The sequence below is a fragment of the Adiantum capillus-veneris genome, chromosome 1 (assembly GCF_014529385.1).
Source record: "Adiantum capillus-veneris isolate H3 chromosome 1, ASM1452938v2, whole genome shotgun sequence".
Taxonomy (NCBI): Eukaryota; Viridiplantae; Streptophyta; class Polypodiopsida; order Polypodiales; family Pteridaceae; genus Adiantum; species Adiantum capillus-veneris.
The window spans coordinates 103,327,926-103,346,599 of NC_140931.1; the positions used below are offsets into that span (position 1 = coordinate 103,327,926).

Below are 18,674 nucleotides of genomic sequence, written 5' to 3' on the forward strand. Positions count from 1 at the left end.
TTCGACAAAAAGGGACATTTTGAATGGACACGGTCACATAAGGACATTCATGCGTAAAGGAAGAGTGCATGCCAGGAGCAAACCCAGAGGTCGCAATGGGATCAATGGGTCGAGCTTCTAGACGCGCGCTCTTCACGAGAGAGTCGCTAATCACATCATGCATACTACTAGAATCAAATTAGACCACAATGCGTTGACCATTCACATAACCATAACAATGCATGAGAGATGCATTGGCATGATCGTGAGAAACTTGGGACACATTAGTGTGCTCTCTGATTGCATTAATAGAAGATGTGAATTCTGTGGATTCCTTTGTGGGTTCTTTAGGTTTGTTCTTAGGACAATCTCGTCTTATGTGACCCTTAGTGTGACATTGATAACATCTTCCTTCCTTAGAATAAATGACTTGTCTTTCTGCTGTTATGTATCCTCCTACAATTCCTTGTGCGGCTTTTTCATTTGGGGTGAGCTTAGGTTTAGCAGGTCTGTTTCTCACGTGACATATCCAACCCTATGTGTCCGTGGACAAGCTACAGCATGACAAGGGTTCAATTCAGTCAAGTCAGTCTAGAATAGGAAGTGATCTGGCACTTTTGTGAGTCCGTTCGCAGACCGTGCATGTCCAGACACTTAGAGTAGATGCATATCCTCTGGTTGCACACAACATGATCATCAGCATTACCATCAGAATCCATCAGGAGCATTTTCCAGTGCACATAACCTATTTTCCCTATTTTTTTCATTTTTCACTTATTTATTAAGTGACTTTTGTTGGAAACTAGGTAGGGCATATTTACTAAGTTTGTATATAAGGAAACCTAGCACTAGCAGTTCTGGCAGAAGAGGCAGCAGGAACATTGCTCAACATGCACCTTCTCAAGCAAGACTACCCCAAGAACCTGGCGTTTCACCCCAGAATCCCTAGCGTTTTCAGCTTTGGAACCCTAGCGTTTTAAGCTTGGAACATTGGCAGACAAGTTAGCGATTCAGGACCAATAGGTTGGCGCTTGTCGAAGCCAGCAAAACCAGCGATTTCAGCCTGCAAGTTCAGTGTTTTTCCAACCAGCAGTTCAGCGTTTTCCCTAGCAGCAAATCAGTGTTTTTGCTAGCAGCAGATCAGCGTTTCTGTACCAGCACAGTTAGCGTTTTTGCAACAGCAGCAATTCAGCATTTCAAGAATTAGCTTTGTCATCGTCGTCCGCACCGTCGACCTCGACATCGCAGCATTTAGATTCATTGCATCAGCCCCTTGTATCTGATTGCGCAATCAATAGTAGACCACTCTCGCCATCAAGAGTGGGGCCTTTGGAAGAGGGTTTGACAACTTCCCGGTGTCGTATTCTCTTCTCTATCTATCTCTCAGTCTTAGCACTTCACGCACAGTGTCTGTTCACTTTGTCTGTGATCACTTGCACTCTCTCATTAAGAAAACGGAAGGCTCTCCCTTCCGTAAGTAAAAGGAACCTTGAGCACGATCGGATCACTCATCTTGAGCAAAGTTCAACATTCACTTCTGCTGCACCTTATAGTGTTAGCTTTACCCTTAGATTCATTTTGAGAGTTCTTTTCTGAAGGACTAGAGGAAGATTGACTACAAGAGTTATCATTCTTACTATCACGTGCACATCTAACCCTATGTGAACATGGACAAGCTACTTCATGACATGGGTTCAGTTCAGTTAGCTTAGGAAGTGTTCTGGCACTTTTGTGAGTTTGTTCGCAGACCGTGCATGTCCAGACACTTAGAGTAGATGCATATCCTCTGGTTGCACACAGCATGACCATTAGATTACAATCAGAACCCATCAGGAGCATTCTTACAGTGCATAGATCTATTTTCCCTATTTTAGCCATTTTTCACTTATTATTTTTAAGTGACTTTTGTTGGGAAAGTGGGTAGGGCAATTTGGCCAAGTGACTATATAAGAAACCTAGCACTTTCTGGAAGAAGAGGCAGCAGAGACCCAGTGTCTGACGAGCACCTTCTCAGCAAGACCCCAACAAGACACCTAGCGTTTCTGCAGCAGACATTCCTATCGTTTTTTGCAGCAGTACAGCTAGCGTTTTTCATCAAGATCAGCCCCAGCGTTTTGCAGTTGCAGATCAGCCGGGGGTAGCAGATTCCACAATAGATTCCCTAGTGTTTTTGTTGATTGACATTAGATCAGCCCTAGCGTTTTTGGACAACAATTCAGCCTAGCGTTTTGCAGTTCCTCGGCGACAGATCCAGCATATGCATCAGCGTTTTGCATTCTCATCATCAAGACACCGCAGAACAGTCCCCGAACTTTGCAAATCTCACCTTCCCTTAGCAAATCCTCGTTGCACGGTGAGATCAGCAAGCGTTGCAGATTCAGCCTGCTATTCGCAGATTTCAGCATCTGCGTTTTCAGCGCGTCGTCGTCGCATCGTCGTCATCACCGTCGTCACCGACATAGAGTCAGAATTCAGCAGATAAAGATTTGCAGATTTCAGCCATTAGCGTTTTCAGATTTCAGCCCGTCTCGTCGTCGTCCTCATCGTCGTCGACATCGTCGACAAGTCCATTGCATTGTAGAGATTTGTGCAATCATTAGTAGACCGCTCTTGCCATAGAGAGTGGGGCCTTCGGAGGAGGGTTTGACAACTTTTCTGGTGTCATATTCTTCTCTCTCTATCTCTCAGTCTCAGCATCTTCATTCACAATGTCTTCCACTTTGTTTGTGATCATTTGCACTCTCTCACTAAAGGAACGGAAAGCTCTCCCTTCCGTAAGTAAAAGGAATCCTTGAGCACAATTCGGAGCACTCATCTTGAGCAAAGTTCAACATTCACATTTGCTGCATCTTACATTGGCACCAGAGCTTTGACAGTGTTTTGTATCACTCAAGGAAAGAACCACATAAATTTTTTTGCTTGTTGCGGTGGCACGTAACCCAAGTCCACTTGGGCGTGTCGATTTCTATTCGTGTTTTTGAAGAGTGACAGGAAACCCAAGAAAGAAGGGCTTGTCCAGCCTCCTCTTGTTTCTCTTTTCACTCATTGAGAGCGGACCGTGCACTTAGCGGCCGGCCAATCGACATGAGGTGGGAAAAAGCAACCTTGGTGTGAGCGCAAGGCCGCCAAGGGGTGCGCCCACGGGAAAGAGAAGAGCTCGGGTAAGAGAAGATCCTTCTCTAACACAGATTGCAAGTGAAAGAAGAACCTCAAGAACCTCAAGAACTTCAAGAACCTCAAGAACCTCAAGACTCCAGAACCTCAAGAAACCAAGAACCACAAGAACCCAAGTTTCTCGTGAACTTAAGAACCCAAGGCTTCAGTGTATGGTCATTACTTGAAGCGGAATGGATACTTCGCATGGAAGTGGTAAGCATGGGAGTGGCGAAGAAGACACCAGGAGGTTTTTCTGACCCTCCCCCTTCCCCATCTATGCCAAGGATTGCACCAAATCCTATGGAGGCTTTGGTCAAGACGATGATGGACATGAGAAGACAACAAGAAGCGTGGCGCGAAGAAAGAAGAGCAGAAAGAATGACCGAATTGGATCGTGAACACAAAGAAAGAATGGCAGCCATAGAGCGTGAGCGCGAGCAAGCACGCTTGGAGGCCGCAGAAAGAAAAGTAGAAATGGATTGCGAGTGCGAAGAGCGTGAAGCATAGAGCGCCCAACGCATGCAACAGTTGGTCCTACTATTTTCTATGTGCAGGCACAGATTGCAAAGAATCAGGAGAAGGAGACTCTCTCAGTCTTGTCTTCTTCAAAGCACGACACACACATGATTTGCATGATAATGATAAGCATGATCAAGATGTGATTATTCACGAGCATGATGATTCGCAGGATAAAGATGTGATTGTTCACAAGGATGATGGTCTAGTTGATACTTTCTCTAGTGAAGCTAACCTCATTGCAGATTCGATAGATCACGAAGAACCGATCTCGGCTCTCGAGTCGAGTTTCCAAGAACCCCCCACAGGAAGTATTATGTGTTCGAATGACTAGTTAGCACATATTGTTCGAGTGTTTCATTCGTGATGCTTTCGTGTATTTTAGTCACTGTCATTATGTGATCCCTTTTCACAGGTATGCCATATTGTACGATGAACACGATTCACTCATGAATGAGCACAGATGTATGCAGATTATTCATAAAAAGATGAAATGTTTGCACCCAAGGAATTCACATTCCATGTCTCGTCCTTGGCATGACACAATCTTAGAAAGAGCACAAGAAGGACTGAGCATCAAGCATCGGCATTTCCCACAGTTGATAGATTTAGATTAGAAAGACACGTTTCGAATCCATTGTTTGCGTGTGTTTGATGAACGGTTTGGCACTCCGTCTATATGTTCATCTACATTGCATGCATAGTCTTTAAAGAAGACTAGAATTTTTCCAGTCACTCTACATGGAATGGGTATGTTCAGGTTTTTGTGTTGAAAGTGGTTTCAGGAATTTTCGTCCTCGGAGATTCTTGAAGAAGGTAGACGCATGACTATAGATGCTATTGGCGATCTCCCTCGACGCCATACAGTTCGGTACCAGTATCTCACTTTGAAAAGGAGGGGATGTCACGTGCACATCTAACCCTATGTGTACGTGGACAAGCTACTTCATGACATGGGTTCGGTTCAGTTAGCTTAGGAAGTGTTCTGGCACTTTTATGAGTCTGTTCTCGCAGACTGTGCATGTCCAGACACTTAGAGTAGATGCATATCCTCTGGTTGCACACAGCATGACCATCAGATTACAGTCAGAACCCATTAGGAGCATTCTTACAGTGCATAGACCTATTTTCCCTTTTTTAGCCATTTTTCACTTATTATTTTTAAGTGACTTTTGTTGGGAAACTGGGTAGGGCAATTTGGCCAAGTGACTTTATAAGAAACCTAGCGCTAGCACTTTTTGGTAGAAGAGGCAGCAGAGACCCAGCGTCTGACAGGCATCTTCTCAGCAAGACCCCAACAAGACACCTAGCGTTTCTGCAGCAGACATTCCTAGCGTTTTCTGCAGCAGCACAACTAGTGATTTTCATCAAGATCAGCCCTAGAGTTTTGTAGTTGCAGATCAGCTGGTGGTAGCAGATTTCCATAGCAGATTCCCTAGCGTTTTTGCAGATTGACATGAGATCAGCCCTAGCGTTTTTGGACAGCAATTCAGCCTAGCGTTTTGCAGTTCCTCGGCGACAGATCCAGCATATGCATCAGTGTTTTGCTTTCACAGCATCAAGACACCGTAGAACAACCCCCGAATTTTACCGATCTCACCTTCCCGCAGCAGATCCTGGCCGCACGGTCAGATCAGCAAGCATTGCAGATTCAGCCCGCTATTTGTAGATTTCAGCATCTGTGTTTTCAGTGCGTCGTCGTCGCATCGTCGTCATCGCCGTCGTCACTGACATAGAGTTAGAATTCAGGAGATAAAGATTTGCAGATTTCAGCCCGTCTCGTCGTCGTCCTCATCGTCGTCGACATCGTTGGCAAGTCCATTGCATTGTAGAGATTTGTGCAATCAATAGTAGACCGCTCTCGCCATAAAGAGTGGGGCCTTCAAAGATGGGTTTGACAACTGGTGTCGTATTCTTCTCTCTCTATCTCTCAGTCTCAACACTTTCATTCACAGTGTTTTCCACTTTGTTTGTGATCATTTGCGCTCTCTCACTAAAGGAACGAAAGGCTCTCCCTTCCGTAAGTAAAAGGAACCCTTGAGCACAATTCGGAGCACTCATCTTGAGCAAAGTTCAACATTCACATCCGCTGCACCTTACACTTACCATTCTTACCGTTCTTACTGTTCTGTGGGTTATGAGGAGTGTGAGAGGTATTGTGAGAAGCCTTGTTCTCCTTAGGCTCTCCTTTATTGTGCTTCAGCTCTTGTGCGAGAGCAATTGCTACCGCTTTGTTGAGATTGATTGGATCGAGTACTTCGACGTCAAACTTGATATACTTGTCCAAACCATAAAGGAATGCCTCTTTGCGCTCATCATCCGATTTGCGTAATTGGGTGCTGAGCTGCAAAACGCGATTAGAGAAAGACATAACGGGCATACCATTTTGCTTGAGGCCGTGCCAATCGTCTTTCAACCGCGCTAGGTAGTGAGGTGGCATAAACCGTGCCTTGAGCTTGTCTTAGAGGTCGGCCCAATTGAAGGAAAGGGGCACGGCTTCTTTGGCTTCCTCTAGGTGTGCGGTCAACTGTGCCTCTTGCCAAGCATGGTACCAATTAATGGCATCACCGGCAAGGTACATGCTTATCGTCAAAACCTTGCTATTTCGTGTTTTCTAGTTGTCGCAAAGTAAGCATTAAGTTGATGCAACCAAGAATAAATAATAGTTGCATCCATCTTACCGTCATACTTACTGAATGTCAACTTCTCAGTGACGGGGTTGTTGGAGTCCGAATCTCTGTTTGTGATACCTATGAATTGCCAACATCTTTGATCGGCTCGGGCTTCGAGGTGAGTACCTGTAGGACCAACTCTTGCATGCGTTGGTCTCTCTGCGCCTCACGGTCTAACTCCAAGGCCACTCATCTTTCTTCGGTCGACAAGTGCGCTTGCTCACACTCACGCTCTAAGACTAACCGTTGTTCTTCGCGCTCGCGCTTTAAGGTAGTGCGTTGCGCCTCTTGTTGTAGCATCATGTCCATCATCGACTTGACCAAAGCCTCCATCGGATTTGGTGCAAACCGTGGCGTAGATGTGAAAGGGGGAGGTCGGAAAAACCTCCTGGTGGAGAAAATTCTTCTTCACTACCTCCATGCTCATCACCTTCACCAAAGTATCCATTCCGCTTCGGGTGATGATTATACACTTAATTCTTGGGTACTTAAGTTCGCGAGGAACTTGGGTTCTTGGGGTTCTTGAGTTCTTGAGGCTCTTGAGTTCTTTCTTTAGCTTGAATGTGTGTTAGAGAAGGCTTTTCTCTTACTCGAGCTCGACTCTTCCCTGCGGGCGCACCCCTTGGCGGCCTTGCGCTCACACCAAAGTTTCTTTTTTCCACCTCAGGTCGATTGGCCGGCCGCTAAGTGCACGGTCCGCTCTTAATGAGTGAAGAGAGGAACTAGGGGAGGCCGGACAAGCCCTTCTTTCTTGGGTTACTTGTCACTCTTCAAAAACACGATTAGGAATCGACACGCCCAAGTGGACTTGGGTTACGTGCGATTGCAACAAGCAAAAAATCTCGTGGTTCTCTCCTTGAGTGATACAGAATACTGCCAAAGCTCTGATACCAATGTAAGGTGCAGCGGAAGTGAATGTTAGAACTTTGCTCAAGGTGAGTGCTCCGAAATGTGCTCAAGGGTTCCTTTTACTTATGAAAGGGAGAGCCTTCTGCTCCTTTAGTGAGAGAGTGCAATGATTACAAACAAAGTGAATGACACTGTGAATGAAGGTGCTCTGAGAGAGAGAGAGAGAGAGAGAGAGAGAGAGAGAGAGAGAGAGAGAGAGAGAGAGAGAGAGAGAGAAGAATACAACACCAGACGGTTGTCAAACCCTCCTCCAAGGGCCCCCCTCTCTATAGCGAGAGGTCTATGTTATTAATTGCACAAATCTGGTACAATGGTCTAGATGCAATGGACTTTCCGACGATGTCGACGACAATGACGACGAGGACGAGGACGAGCTGAAATCTGCAAATGCTGATTTTCTGCTGAATTCTAACACACTGTCGGTGAGGAGGGCAATGGTGACGACGATGCGCTGCAAACGCAGATGCTGAAATCTGCGGTCAGTGGGCTGAAACTGAAAACACTGGCTGATCTGACGTACGGCAAGGATCTCCTGCGGGTAGGTGAGATCTGCGGGCATCCTTTTCTTTCTTTTCTGGGTTGCTCTTCTTCTTTCTACTTTCATTGTTCGAAGTCTGTTCGGCCCTTTGCGTCATGATTTCATCTGTGGGGTAGGTCAAATTGTTTGAATGAATGGCAAAACCCCGTTTCGCATTACTCATCAGTTCCTGAATGGAATCTGACTTTTTCTCTAAGCAGTGATCTCGGATCTCTGTAGGAAGTCCCAAGGTAAACCGCTCAATCTGTTCTTTGAACGAGATCTTCTTAAATGAAGAGGTTGGTAGAAAAGAGCTCTAGAATCTCTCGCAATATGCGTCCAATGAATCTTTCTTGGTCATCCGAAGATGGTTCCAAGCAATTCGTATGTCGCATTCGTACTCGCGAGTCAACCAAGAAGAAATAAAAAGCCTTTTAAATTTTAGCCATTTAACTGGCGCTTTCTTGTTCAACAAAAGAGTGGACCACCAAGTTCGAGCATTTCCCGTGAAGTAAGAGGTAGCCCTCCGAATTTTGGAGTGCTCTGAGTAATGTCCTCCAGAGAAAGCTATGCCAAACTGCTATATGAAGGCCGAAGCCTTCGAAGCATCTCGAAATCCAGAAAACGTGTCAAATTTAATTGACTGTCCACCTTCTTTAAACTCTCGGACTTTGTTGCTTTTATCTTTCAGAAAGTCATACTGGTTGGCTTTATAAAAATTCTTCTTCTTTGCATAGAATCTGTGATCATCGGAGTCCGAACCGTCTGAAGATGAGTCCTTTGTAGGACTTTCAAAAACTGGGCGAAATCTTAGGCTTCTTTGCCTTTTTCTTGCCCTTTCTCGAAGCTTTGCTTTTTGCTTCGCTTTTTCCGTTTCCTGTCTTCTTCTCTCGAGTTAGAGGAGCTAGAAGGACTGTTAGAAGAAGAAGAACTGGGTACTTCTTCAAATCGCACTTGCTTCTTTTGCTTTCTTGCTGAGGCAAATGTAGACTGCCGACCCAAATAACCCGAGAAGTCAGTGCCTTTCTTCTGCTTTTTGTCAGCTTTTCAGCTCTGTTTTGCGCGTCAAAAAGCTGAGAAATCCGTGTATCAACCACCTCTTTTAATTCTTGCTCTGTAAACATCCTTGGGGTAGGAGGTTTCTTGAGTACCGGTTTGAGGGGTGGTTCTGTGGTTTGCCGCCACTGTTAGTGCACCTCGTCAAAGGAGGTCTGGGTCATAAATTTTGCAAATTTCGGGTCCTTCGCAAAATTTATCATCATCTTTGTTGCATCGTCAATCGATCGTTGACGCTCCATCTCTTCAATCTCCACCTCGGGCCATACTCGTGAGAATCTTCTTCTTGATCTCTTCCCGCGTCTCCAGATGTTGAGGACATCGACTGATCTTTGTCTGAATCCATAAGTGTCGCTAGAAAAAGGATCGGATTTCCTGGTAGAAGAGAAATCGGCCGTTCTCTGATACCACTGTAATAGACTTGAACATTCCAAGTCAAGATTCTATCGCGACACAGTAGAGATTCACTTCAAAACAGTTCACAGTTCACAATTAATTCGACATGGCCCGGCGGTGTTCCGTGCCTAGAGATGTTGGCTCCAAAGACTGGCGCCCCTTTCGGTATTTCTTTTTATATTAATCTTTGAGCAAAGTACAACTCCCGCGGGTGCTCTTTCTCAGACTTTGCGTCCAGATGCTTTGCAGAGGGAGCCCCCCTTGGGTTCTTTATATAAGTTACAAGGGATGCTATAAAAGCAGAGCCCCAAAAGCTTCATAAAGCAATGCCTCTAAACTAGGCTTAAAATAAAGCAAGTTTCCCCCCAAAAGCTCCTCAGCAATTGCGTAGGCTTTTTAGCTGCTTTTCCCCAGCGCAAAACGCGGAATTCCGTACAGCATGGCACGTCAGCCAGCTTCTGCAAATTACGCCGCAATTTCTGGATATAGCCGTACTGCCACATCAGCATTTTCAGTGTGAAATCCGGGACTGCTGCCACGTCAGCCAGTGTGTGTGTGAGTGTGGTTTCTCCTCCCCAAATGGCTATGCCACGTCACCGGTTTGTGACAATGCCTCACTCCTTGTGTGCGCAGCCACCTGTGCAAGTTGAGAACACGAGCCCGCCTCCTCTACTGCTCGCGACCAGCACCCTTGTTCCAGCGGTGGCCTGCCCTACAACCTGGTCTCTTACCTTTTGCGACCCGGCCTCTCGGTAGATCCGGCTGGTTCTCGGCTTCCTTGTGCCCCCCCCCCCCCCGGAGCAGATCCTAGCTTTGCAACTTCTTCAACTGACAGTGCTGTCCTCTCGGTTGTTGTCGCACCGCCTTCGGCATCTGCATCGATTCGCCCCGTAACCTCTTCATCAGATTCTCCGTCTTCCTGCCCGATTTTCCAGATACCTCCCTACCTTCCTCAACACGGAGCTCGTTAGAACACTTGCCTCTGCCTGGAGAAGGTTTCTTGATATACCAGCCCTCCCACCTTTTGTCACAAACAGCTGATGTGTCAAGCCACTGAAGAACGGAGCCAACCTGCAGATCCCGGCCGAGGGGCCTTAAACCCTAAGTGAAGAAGCAGTAGCAGCAGAAGAAGCAACAGAAGAAGAAGCAGCAAAAGAGGTTTTACCAACTTGCAAAGTCTTGCTGAGTGGCCTATTTTCAAAGAAGAGTTCTCACCAACTTACGGGACTCTGTCCGATGGGGCCCAATTGACTTAAAGACATTAAAATAAAGCACCCACACACTCAGAAGACTAGCGTGTAAGCGGATGATGATGTGGCAGGCTTGTACGAACAACCCGCAAATTGCATTGACAGTGCTGATGTGGCACCTGTACCTCTGCCTCGAAAATCATGCATCCATCCCATCATCTTTGGATGTGGTACCCCAAAATAAGATGCAGATCTCCAGTGCTTTGACAATCTCCCCTATGTCGGCATTGTACATTCTGGATTGTTAATGATGTAGGCTTTTATTTTAACGCTAATGCTTTAGCCTTGAGTCTTCAGTTATGCTAACCCCTTTTGGAGGTTGTTCACACGCAGCTGGTACCATTCTTACGGTTTTTATTGAACTTGGAGGTTGTTGCCCACTGGACCCAGTAATCAAGTTGTTCACTCTATGATGTTGGAGGGTCTTCCTGTGTGTGTGGCCTTGTCAACGATGGCTCCTTAGTGTTCGAATGCCTGTGGCAAGCTTACCGGAGACAACTATGCTCATTGGAACTTGATTTGTGTGTCAATCCACATATACCCCTTATTTTTTTGCAGCTCAAAGGGAATCGAAGTTTCCTTTTTGCTTCAATGCATGAGCTCCACCTGTCGAGAATGGCCCTTTGAGTCACTTTGCCACTGCCCTCTTTGAACCTAGCCTAAAGCCAGTCATTTGATTTTTGGAAGTGTGGGGTCTTTGCTTTAAGAGCTACCTCCGGTTGTTCCATTCACTTTTAAGCTTTACACACACTTGCCTTTAAGACTTCTTCAAATAGGAAATTCAACCTTAAATCATGTTCGTCATACTCGTTACTTCTTTCCCAAAATTCACAAGCAGCATTTTATTACTATTCCCTTGCTAAAATCTATCGTCTTCGCACTTCTAAATGGCAGAATTTTTAAGCTGAGATGCACTTTTTCTGGAGGCTTGTAGATTTTAGCATGCCATTGTGATCTTTCAAGGTCACCTTGTTTACATAGAGTACAATTAGAGGACTATTCAGGAGCCTTATCTTTAAATTTACAGCAATAAAGCTCTTAGTCATTTATGCTATGTATCCGATAATCTGTCAGTATGCGCCATTATGTTTTTTGTGGCTCTCTACAGCTTGCCTCTTCCCAAGTCAATTTTTAATTACATGTCTTTCAGCATCTTTATATGTAACATGTCAATTTGAAGGCCCTATATTGTTTTACTGACATGTTCAACCTCGTTTCTAACCAAAGGAGCAAATACAACTTGAGACTGCACGACTGTACAAGCAAGCAGGTGTAAATCCCCTTGCAGGTAAAGAAATCTTGTCGTTGTATGATAGTCAAGGAAATATCAAATTAATTCTCCTTCCTGCAATGCTCTGTTCATGTGGTTTCTAGCATTTTTGCAGGCTGCTTGCCAACGCTGGCAACAATACCTGTTTGGATTGGTCTGTATCGAGCATTATCAAATGTAGCAAACGAGGTAATTTGATAGAGTTTGACCTTTGCTTACTCCAGATGTGGTGCCACACAGTTTTTATTTATCAGATTTTAGGAGAAAGTTTACACCTGTCTTGCTCTCAGGGTCTGCTGACAGAGGGGTTTTTTTGGATCCCTTCCTTGGCTGGGCCAACAACAATTGCAGCTCGTCAAAGTGGAAGTGGCATTTCGTGGCTTTTTCCCTTTGTTGTAGGTTTTCTTCTCTATAGTTGTGACCAATAGGTATAGCCTCTGTTTTTATGATACTCTTGGATTTGATCTCTACTCCTTTGCAGGATGGGGCGCCGCCTTTGGGCTGGAGTGATACTATCGCCTATCTTGTGTTGCCATTGCTACTTATAATTTCTCAGTATGTGTCAATGCAACTCATGCAACCACCACAGGTGACTATCAAAAGTTGATCTGCATATAGGGGCTTGGCATTGGATTGTACTTTTCTAAATTGATACTTAATCTTTTATGCAGTCAGATGATCCAAGCCAAAAGAATACGCAGGCGATTCTGAAGTTTCTTCCGCTGATGATAGGTTACTTTGCCCTATCAGTTCCCTCTGGGCTTAGTCTCTACTGGTGATGATCCTACATATACCTGCTCCTTATTGGCATCTATTATCTCATTTGCTTGTTCTGTTGGGTTTAATAGTCAACTTGTGAGATTGTATGGTCATGCACTTGATCTGTGCATACTCATCTGTTGTTAGGCGTGGATTGACACACGCTTGGTACACTGCAGAGGCAGGCTTATAAAGCTAGCTACAGGGTTTATGCATTAATTTGGTTCTCATTTTTGAGAAATATGATGTAGACAGATCATCAAAGTAAAAGTGAATGGAACTAAGTGTATCTGCTGACAGTTTGATCCAAATGGATAATACATCAGAATCCATGATGAACCGGCTTGCCTCCTATGCACAAAGACCAAAAGCAACCTAAAGATTGGAGCTGGTGACCCAATGAAATTCCTTGCCAAATAGTGGCTTACCAGAGTCTGGAACCTAAAAGGCTCGTCTCCAGCACCGGACTGCCTCTGTTGAAGAGCACCTAATGAGACAGCTCCCTATAAAACAGATGGTACTTAATACGTGTAAAATGTGAAGACTCCGGAGAAGATGCTGACGACGGGCCACACCTGTGGCCGTAAATTGCCGCAGGTAGAGGGAAGGACGGTGTGACCCACAGCGCATGATCGGCTCGATTGGACTCCTGCTGAAGAGTAAATGATGTAGAGTGAGGGAAGTCTCAACTGTTGCGGACCAAAGCACTTGTGCTCTCAAGCACTAACTACAGCTAAGAGTAAAGGATTTTGAACTATGATGTTGGCGAGGCTGGATGTTTTGGTTGATGGCGAAGAGGATAAACATATGGGGATATGCAGGCAGGCGGGTGTAACGGGCTTGGACACCCAAGTGAGAAATCAATAGAAACACACGAGATAAACTGCAACAAGTGAACTTGAAAAGAGAGAGGGAGGAGAGAAGAGTCGACATGAAGTGACAGAGTTCCGCTTTCAGATGCACTAGCCCCAAAGACTGCCGTCCCTTTCGGTATTTCTTTCTTTATTGATGCTTCAACAAGTACAGTTGCCCAAGGGTCCTCTCTCTTGCAGTGCTCCCACGCTAATCTGCCGGGAGAGACACCGGGAGAGACACCCTGGCCATGCTTATAAAGGTGTGCAAGAGGCCCAAAAACAGGTGCCTCCAAAAGCTGTGATCCTTTAAAAGCAGTCACACCTCCAAAAGCTTGTGCCCTCTCAACTACCCTTGTTTTACGAAAATTCCGTATGCTGCCATATCAACAAGGCTGTTTGCAATTTTTGGTAGTTCCGTATAGTTGCTACGTCAGCTTGGTTCCGCAATTTTCGGCAGACTCGTACTTCAGCCATGATAACATTTTCTAAGAGTTTTTGGGCTCCCTCGGCCGGTTGTCCCATGTGAGTCTTTTATGGCCTTGACCCCCTAGGGGTTGCCACGTCACCAACTTGTGACAACCCCCTCTTGAAAAAAGAGTAATCGCCCTTGATTACGTCTGCAAAACAGACAAAGAACAAAAGCTAGTTTAATAGACACTTGCTCTATGTACCCATGCACCGGATTGCACACATCCAACACTTGTACAAAGACGACATTAGTGAACATTCACATCACGTTCACATCAATATTCTGGTCGAGATCTTAGATGAGAATCATGATCATTGTAACTTATTTAGCAATCACATCCAGACTACACTGATCTTTTGATGGATGTCTTGAAAATCTCGTTACTATCACATTCACATCACCCGTCGGGTGAAATAGATAAAATGCTACAATAATTACATCTTTTCGACACGTATTCTCCTACACTGCTCTCCTAAACAAACTCGTGAATTTGGGGTTGCTATCCGACACTATAGAAGTAGGCATGCCATGTAGTTTAAAAATCTGCAAAAAAAATAGTTTGGCTGTTCGGTGCAGCGGAATGATTGTTTGCGCTTTGCTCAAGATGAGTGCTCCGAACTGTGCTCAAGGTTCCTTTTAGTCCTTATGGAAGGTAGAGCCTTCCGTTCTTAATGAGAGAATGCTATGATCACAAACAAAGTGAATGGACACTGTGCGTGCGAATGAATGAGACTGAGAGATAGAGAGAAGAGTGATATGACACCAGAGATGTTGTAAAACCCTCCTCCGAAGGCCCCACTCTCGTCGGCGAGAGTGGTCTACTTCTGATTGCACAAAGTGGTACAATGTGTATGCAATGGACTGATGCAACTTGGGACTATGTCGATGACGACGACGGTGATGACGACGACGACTTTAGGGCTGAAATCTGTGGTCTTCTATCTGCTGAATTTTGGGACTGTTTCGGTGGCTGAAAATTACTGTTTTGGCTGCATTTTTATGGCTGAAAATGGGGGATATCTGCAACCAACTAGGGGCTGAATCTGCTACTGTCATGTATGCTGAAAAACGCTGACCATCTGAGGCTGCCTCTCTAGCGTTAGTGAAAAACGCTGCCTTTCCGGGATTTGCTGGCGATCATGGCTGAAAACGCTAGGGCCTTGTGAAGGTGCTGAAGGGATGCAAAAACGCCAAGGATCTGGAGTTGCTGGCGATGATTGCAAGGGAAAAACGCTGGGGCTGATGTGTGGCGAAGGTGGGGGAAACCAAAAACGCCAATGGTTCCTGCTGGGGTTCTGCTGAGAAGGTGCTTGTTGAGCATGTGCTCCTGCTGCCTCTTCTACCATTTAGTGCTAACTTGGGTTTGCTTATATATTAACTTAGCAAAATTGTCCTACCTACTTTTGTTGGAAAGTCACTTAAAAATAATAAGTGAAAAATGTCAAAAATAGGGAAAATAGGCTAAATGCACTGGAAAATTTCCCTAACTGAATCTAATGGATTCTGATGATCATGCTGTGTGTAACCAGAGGATATGCACCTATACTAAGTGACTGGGCATGCACGGTCTACGAATAGACTCACAAAAGTGCCAGATCACTTCTAAATCTAGACTGACTCGACTGACTGAACCCTGATCATGCTGTAGCTTGTCCACGGACACATAGGGTTGGATGTGTCACGTGACATCCCCTCCTTTTCAAAGTGAGGTACTGGTACCGAACTGTATGGCATCGAGGGAGATTGCCTATAGCATCTGGAATCCTGGAAGGGACTCTTCAGCGGCCGACCCTGATGTGTGGGTCGGCGGTACTTGAACTTCACAAAGTTCTGCAACGCTTGCTTCTTTGGGCCGCGCCGAAAGCGACACAAAGTCTTCTGTGGCTCCTTCCTTGCTTCAACTTCGTCGAGTATCCTGCTTCTTTTGTTTTCAAGAATCTCCATGGCTGAAAATTCCTGAAACCACTTCCAACACAAAAACATGAATATACCCATTCCATGTAAAGTGAGGGAAAAAAATCTTGTCTTCGCTAAAGACTGTGTATGCAATGTAGATGAACATAGAGACAGAGTGACAAACCGTTCATCAAACATATGCAAACAATGAGATCGAATCTTTCTCTTGTGGACAAGAGCAATCAACTGTGGCAATTCACAACGGAAGTGCCTATGCTTGGTGCTCACACTTTCATGTGCTCTTGCGGAAACTGTGTCATGCCAAGGAAGAGACATGGAATGTGACTTCCTGACATACATACTTTTCAGCTTTTCATAAAAAATCCGTATACATTTGTGCTCATCCATGAGAGAAACGTGCTCAACATACAATATGTCATGCCTAGGAAAAGGGATCACATAACGATGCTGACTAAAATACAGGAAACAATCACGAATGAAACATTCGAACCATGTGTGCGTATCAATCATGCGAACACATAATACTTCCTGTGCGGGTTCTTTGGACCTAGGCTCGAGAGCCAAGATTGCTTCTTCTTGAATGATCGAATCGTCCTGTGGGGGTTCTTTGGACTTCGACTTGAAAGCCAAGATCGGTTCTTCGTGATTGATCGAATCTACAATGAGGTTAGCTTCGCTAGAAAAAGCATCCACTAACACATCATCCTTGTGAACAATCACATCATCTTCATGTAACTCATCATGCTTGTGAGAAATCACATCTTGATCATGCAAATCATCATGCTTGTGAGAAATCACATCTTGATCATGCAAATCATCATGCTTATCATTATCATTCAAATCATCATGCAAATCATTGTCAATCAAATCATCATCATGCTTCACACAATCATGCAAATTCTGTGTGTCATGCTTTGGAGAAGAAGAGACTGAGACAGTCTCCTTTCCCCAAATCTCTTGTATCTGTGCCTGAACTTGAGAATAGAGTCGCCAGAACTCTTTGTTTTGTCGGTTGCTCTGTTCTTGTATTGCTTTCCTTTCTGCTTTGTCTTCTACGTGTCTGCGATCCATTTCTGCTTTTCTTACTTTGGCTTCCACGCGGGCTTGCTTGCTCGCACGGGCTATGATTGCCATTCTTTCTTGGTACTTACGCTCTATGGCTGCGATTCTTTCTTCGCTTTCTAATTTCCTGTCCAACATCCTCTTGTCGAAAGCCTCCATAGGTGTTAGTGCAATCCTTGTCGTAGATGGGGAAGGGGGAGGGTCGGAAAAACCTCCTGGTGGGAAAATTCTTCTTCGCCTCTCTCATGCTCATCACTATCCATTCCGCTTCGAGTAATGACCATCCTGAAGTCGTTGGTTCTTGTGGTCTTGGGTTCTTAAGTTCACGAGGAACTTGGGTTCTTGGGGGTCTTGGTTCTTAGGGTTCTTGAGTTCTTGAGGTTCTTCTTTCGCTTGCAAACCGTGTTTGAGAAGGATCTTCTCTTCACCCGAGTTCTACTCCTTTCTACGGACGCACCCCTTGGCGGTCTTACGCTCACACCAAGGTTGCTTTTTCCCACCTCACGTCGATTGGCCGGCCGCTAAGTGCACGGTCCGCTCTCAATGAGTGAAAAGAGACAAGGGGAGGCTAGACAAGCCCTTCTTTCTCGGGATTCCTGTCACTCTTCAAAAAACACGATTAAGAATCGACACGCCCAAGTGAATTTGGGTTCGTGTGACCGCAACAAGCAAAAAAAAAAAATTTCTGTGGTTCTTTCCTTGAGGATACAAAACATTGCCAAAGCTCTGATACCAATGTTAGGTGCAGCGGAATGATTGTTTGCGCTTTGCTCAAGATGAGTGCTCCGAACTGTGCTCAAGGTTCCTTTTAGTCCTTATGGAAGGTAGAGCCATCCATTCTTAATGAGAGAATGCTATGATCACAAACAAAGTGAATGGACACTCTGCGTGCGAGTGAATGAGATTGAGAGATAGAGAGAAGAGAGATACGACACCAGAGACGTTGTAAAACCCTCCTCCGAAGGCCCCACTCGTCGGCGAGAGTGGTCTACTTTTGATTGCACAAAGTGGTACAATGCGTATGCAATGGACTGATGCAACTTGGGACTATGCCGACGACGACGACGGTGATGACGACGATGACTTTAGGGCTGAAATCTGTGGTCTTCTATCTGCTGAATTTCGGGACTGTTTCGGTGGCTGAAAATGACTGTTTTGGCTGCGTTTTTATGGCTGAAAATGGGGGATATCTGCAACCAACTAGGGGCTGAATCTGCTGCTGTCATGTATGCTGAAAAACGCTGACCATCTGATGCGAAATAGGCTGAAAAACCAAGAACGCTGGCTGCCTCTCTAGCGTTAGTGAAAAACGGCTGCCTGTTCGGGATTTGCTGCCGATTATGGCTGAAAACGCCAGGGCCTTGTGAAGGTGCTGAAGGGATGCAAAATCGCCAGGGATTTAGGGATTTGGAGTTGCTAGCGATGATTGCAAGGGAAAAACGTTGGGGCTGATGTGTGGCGAAGGTGGGGGAAACCAAAAACGCCAATGGTTCCTGCTGGGGTTCTGCTGAGAAGGTGCCTGTTGAGCATGTGCTCCTGCTGCCTCTTCTACCATTTAGTGCTAACTTGGGTTTGCTTATATATTAACTTAGCAAAATTGCCCTACCTACTTTTGTTGGAAAGTCACTTGAAAATAATAAGTGAAAAATGTCAAAAATAGGGAAAATAGGCTAAATGCACTGGAAAATTCCCCTAATTGAATCTAATGGATTCTGATGGGAATTTTGATGATCATGCTATGTGCAACCCTGTGACTGGGCATGCACGGTCTACGAATAGACTCACAAAAGTGCCAGATCACTTCTAAATCTAGACTGACTGGACTGACTGAACCCTGATCATGCTGTAGCTTGTCCACGGACACATAGGGTTGGATGTGTCACGTGACATTG

The 18,674-nt window shown here is 45.2% G+C and overlaps 1 protein-coding gene across 2 annotated transcripts in view; it reads left to right on the forward strand.

Moving 5' to 3' along the window:
- Positions 1 to 18,674, forward strand: part of LOC147465289 (inner membrane protein PPF-1, chloroplastic-like) — a 40,211-nt gene that overhangs the window by 6,503 nt on the left and 15,034 nt on the right. For both annotated transcript variants that reach the window (XM_086519273.1, XM_086519277.1), the window contains exons 4-8: positions 11,679 to 11,739; positions 11,837 to 11,910; positions 12,012 to 12,116; positions 12,203 to 12,310; positions 12,393 to 12,496. In XM_086519273.1, the coding sequence (XP_086375399.1) occupies positions 11,679 to 11,739; positions 11,837 to 11,910; positions 12,012 to 12,116; positions 12,203 to 12,310; positions 12,393 to 12,496 (452 nt within the window). The remainder of the gene's footprint in view (positions 1 to 11,678; positions 11,740 to 11,836; positions 11,911 to 12,011; positions 12,117 to 12,202; positions 12,311 to 12,392; positions 12,497 to 18,674) is intronic.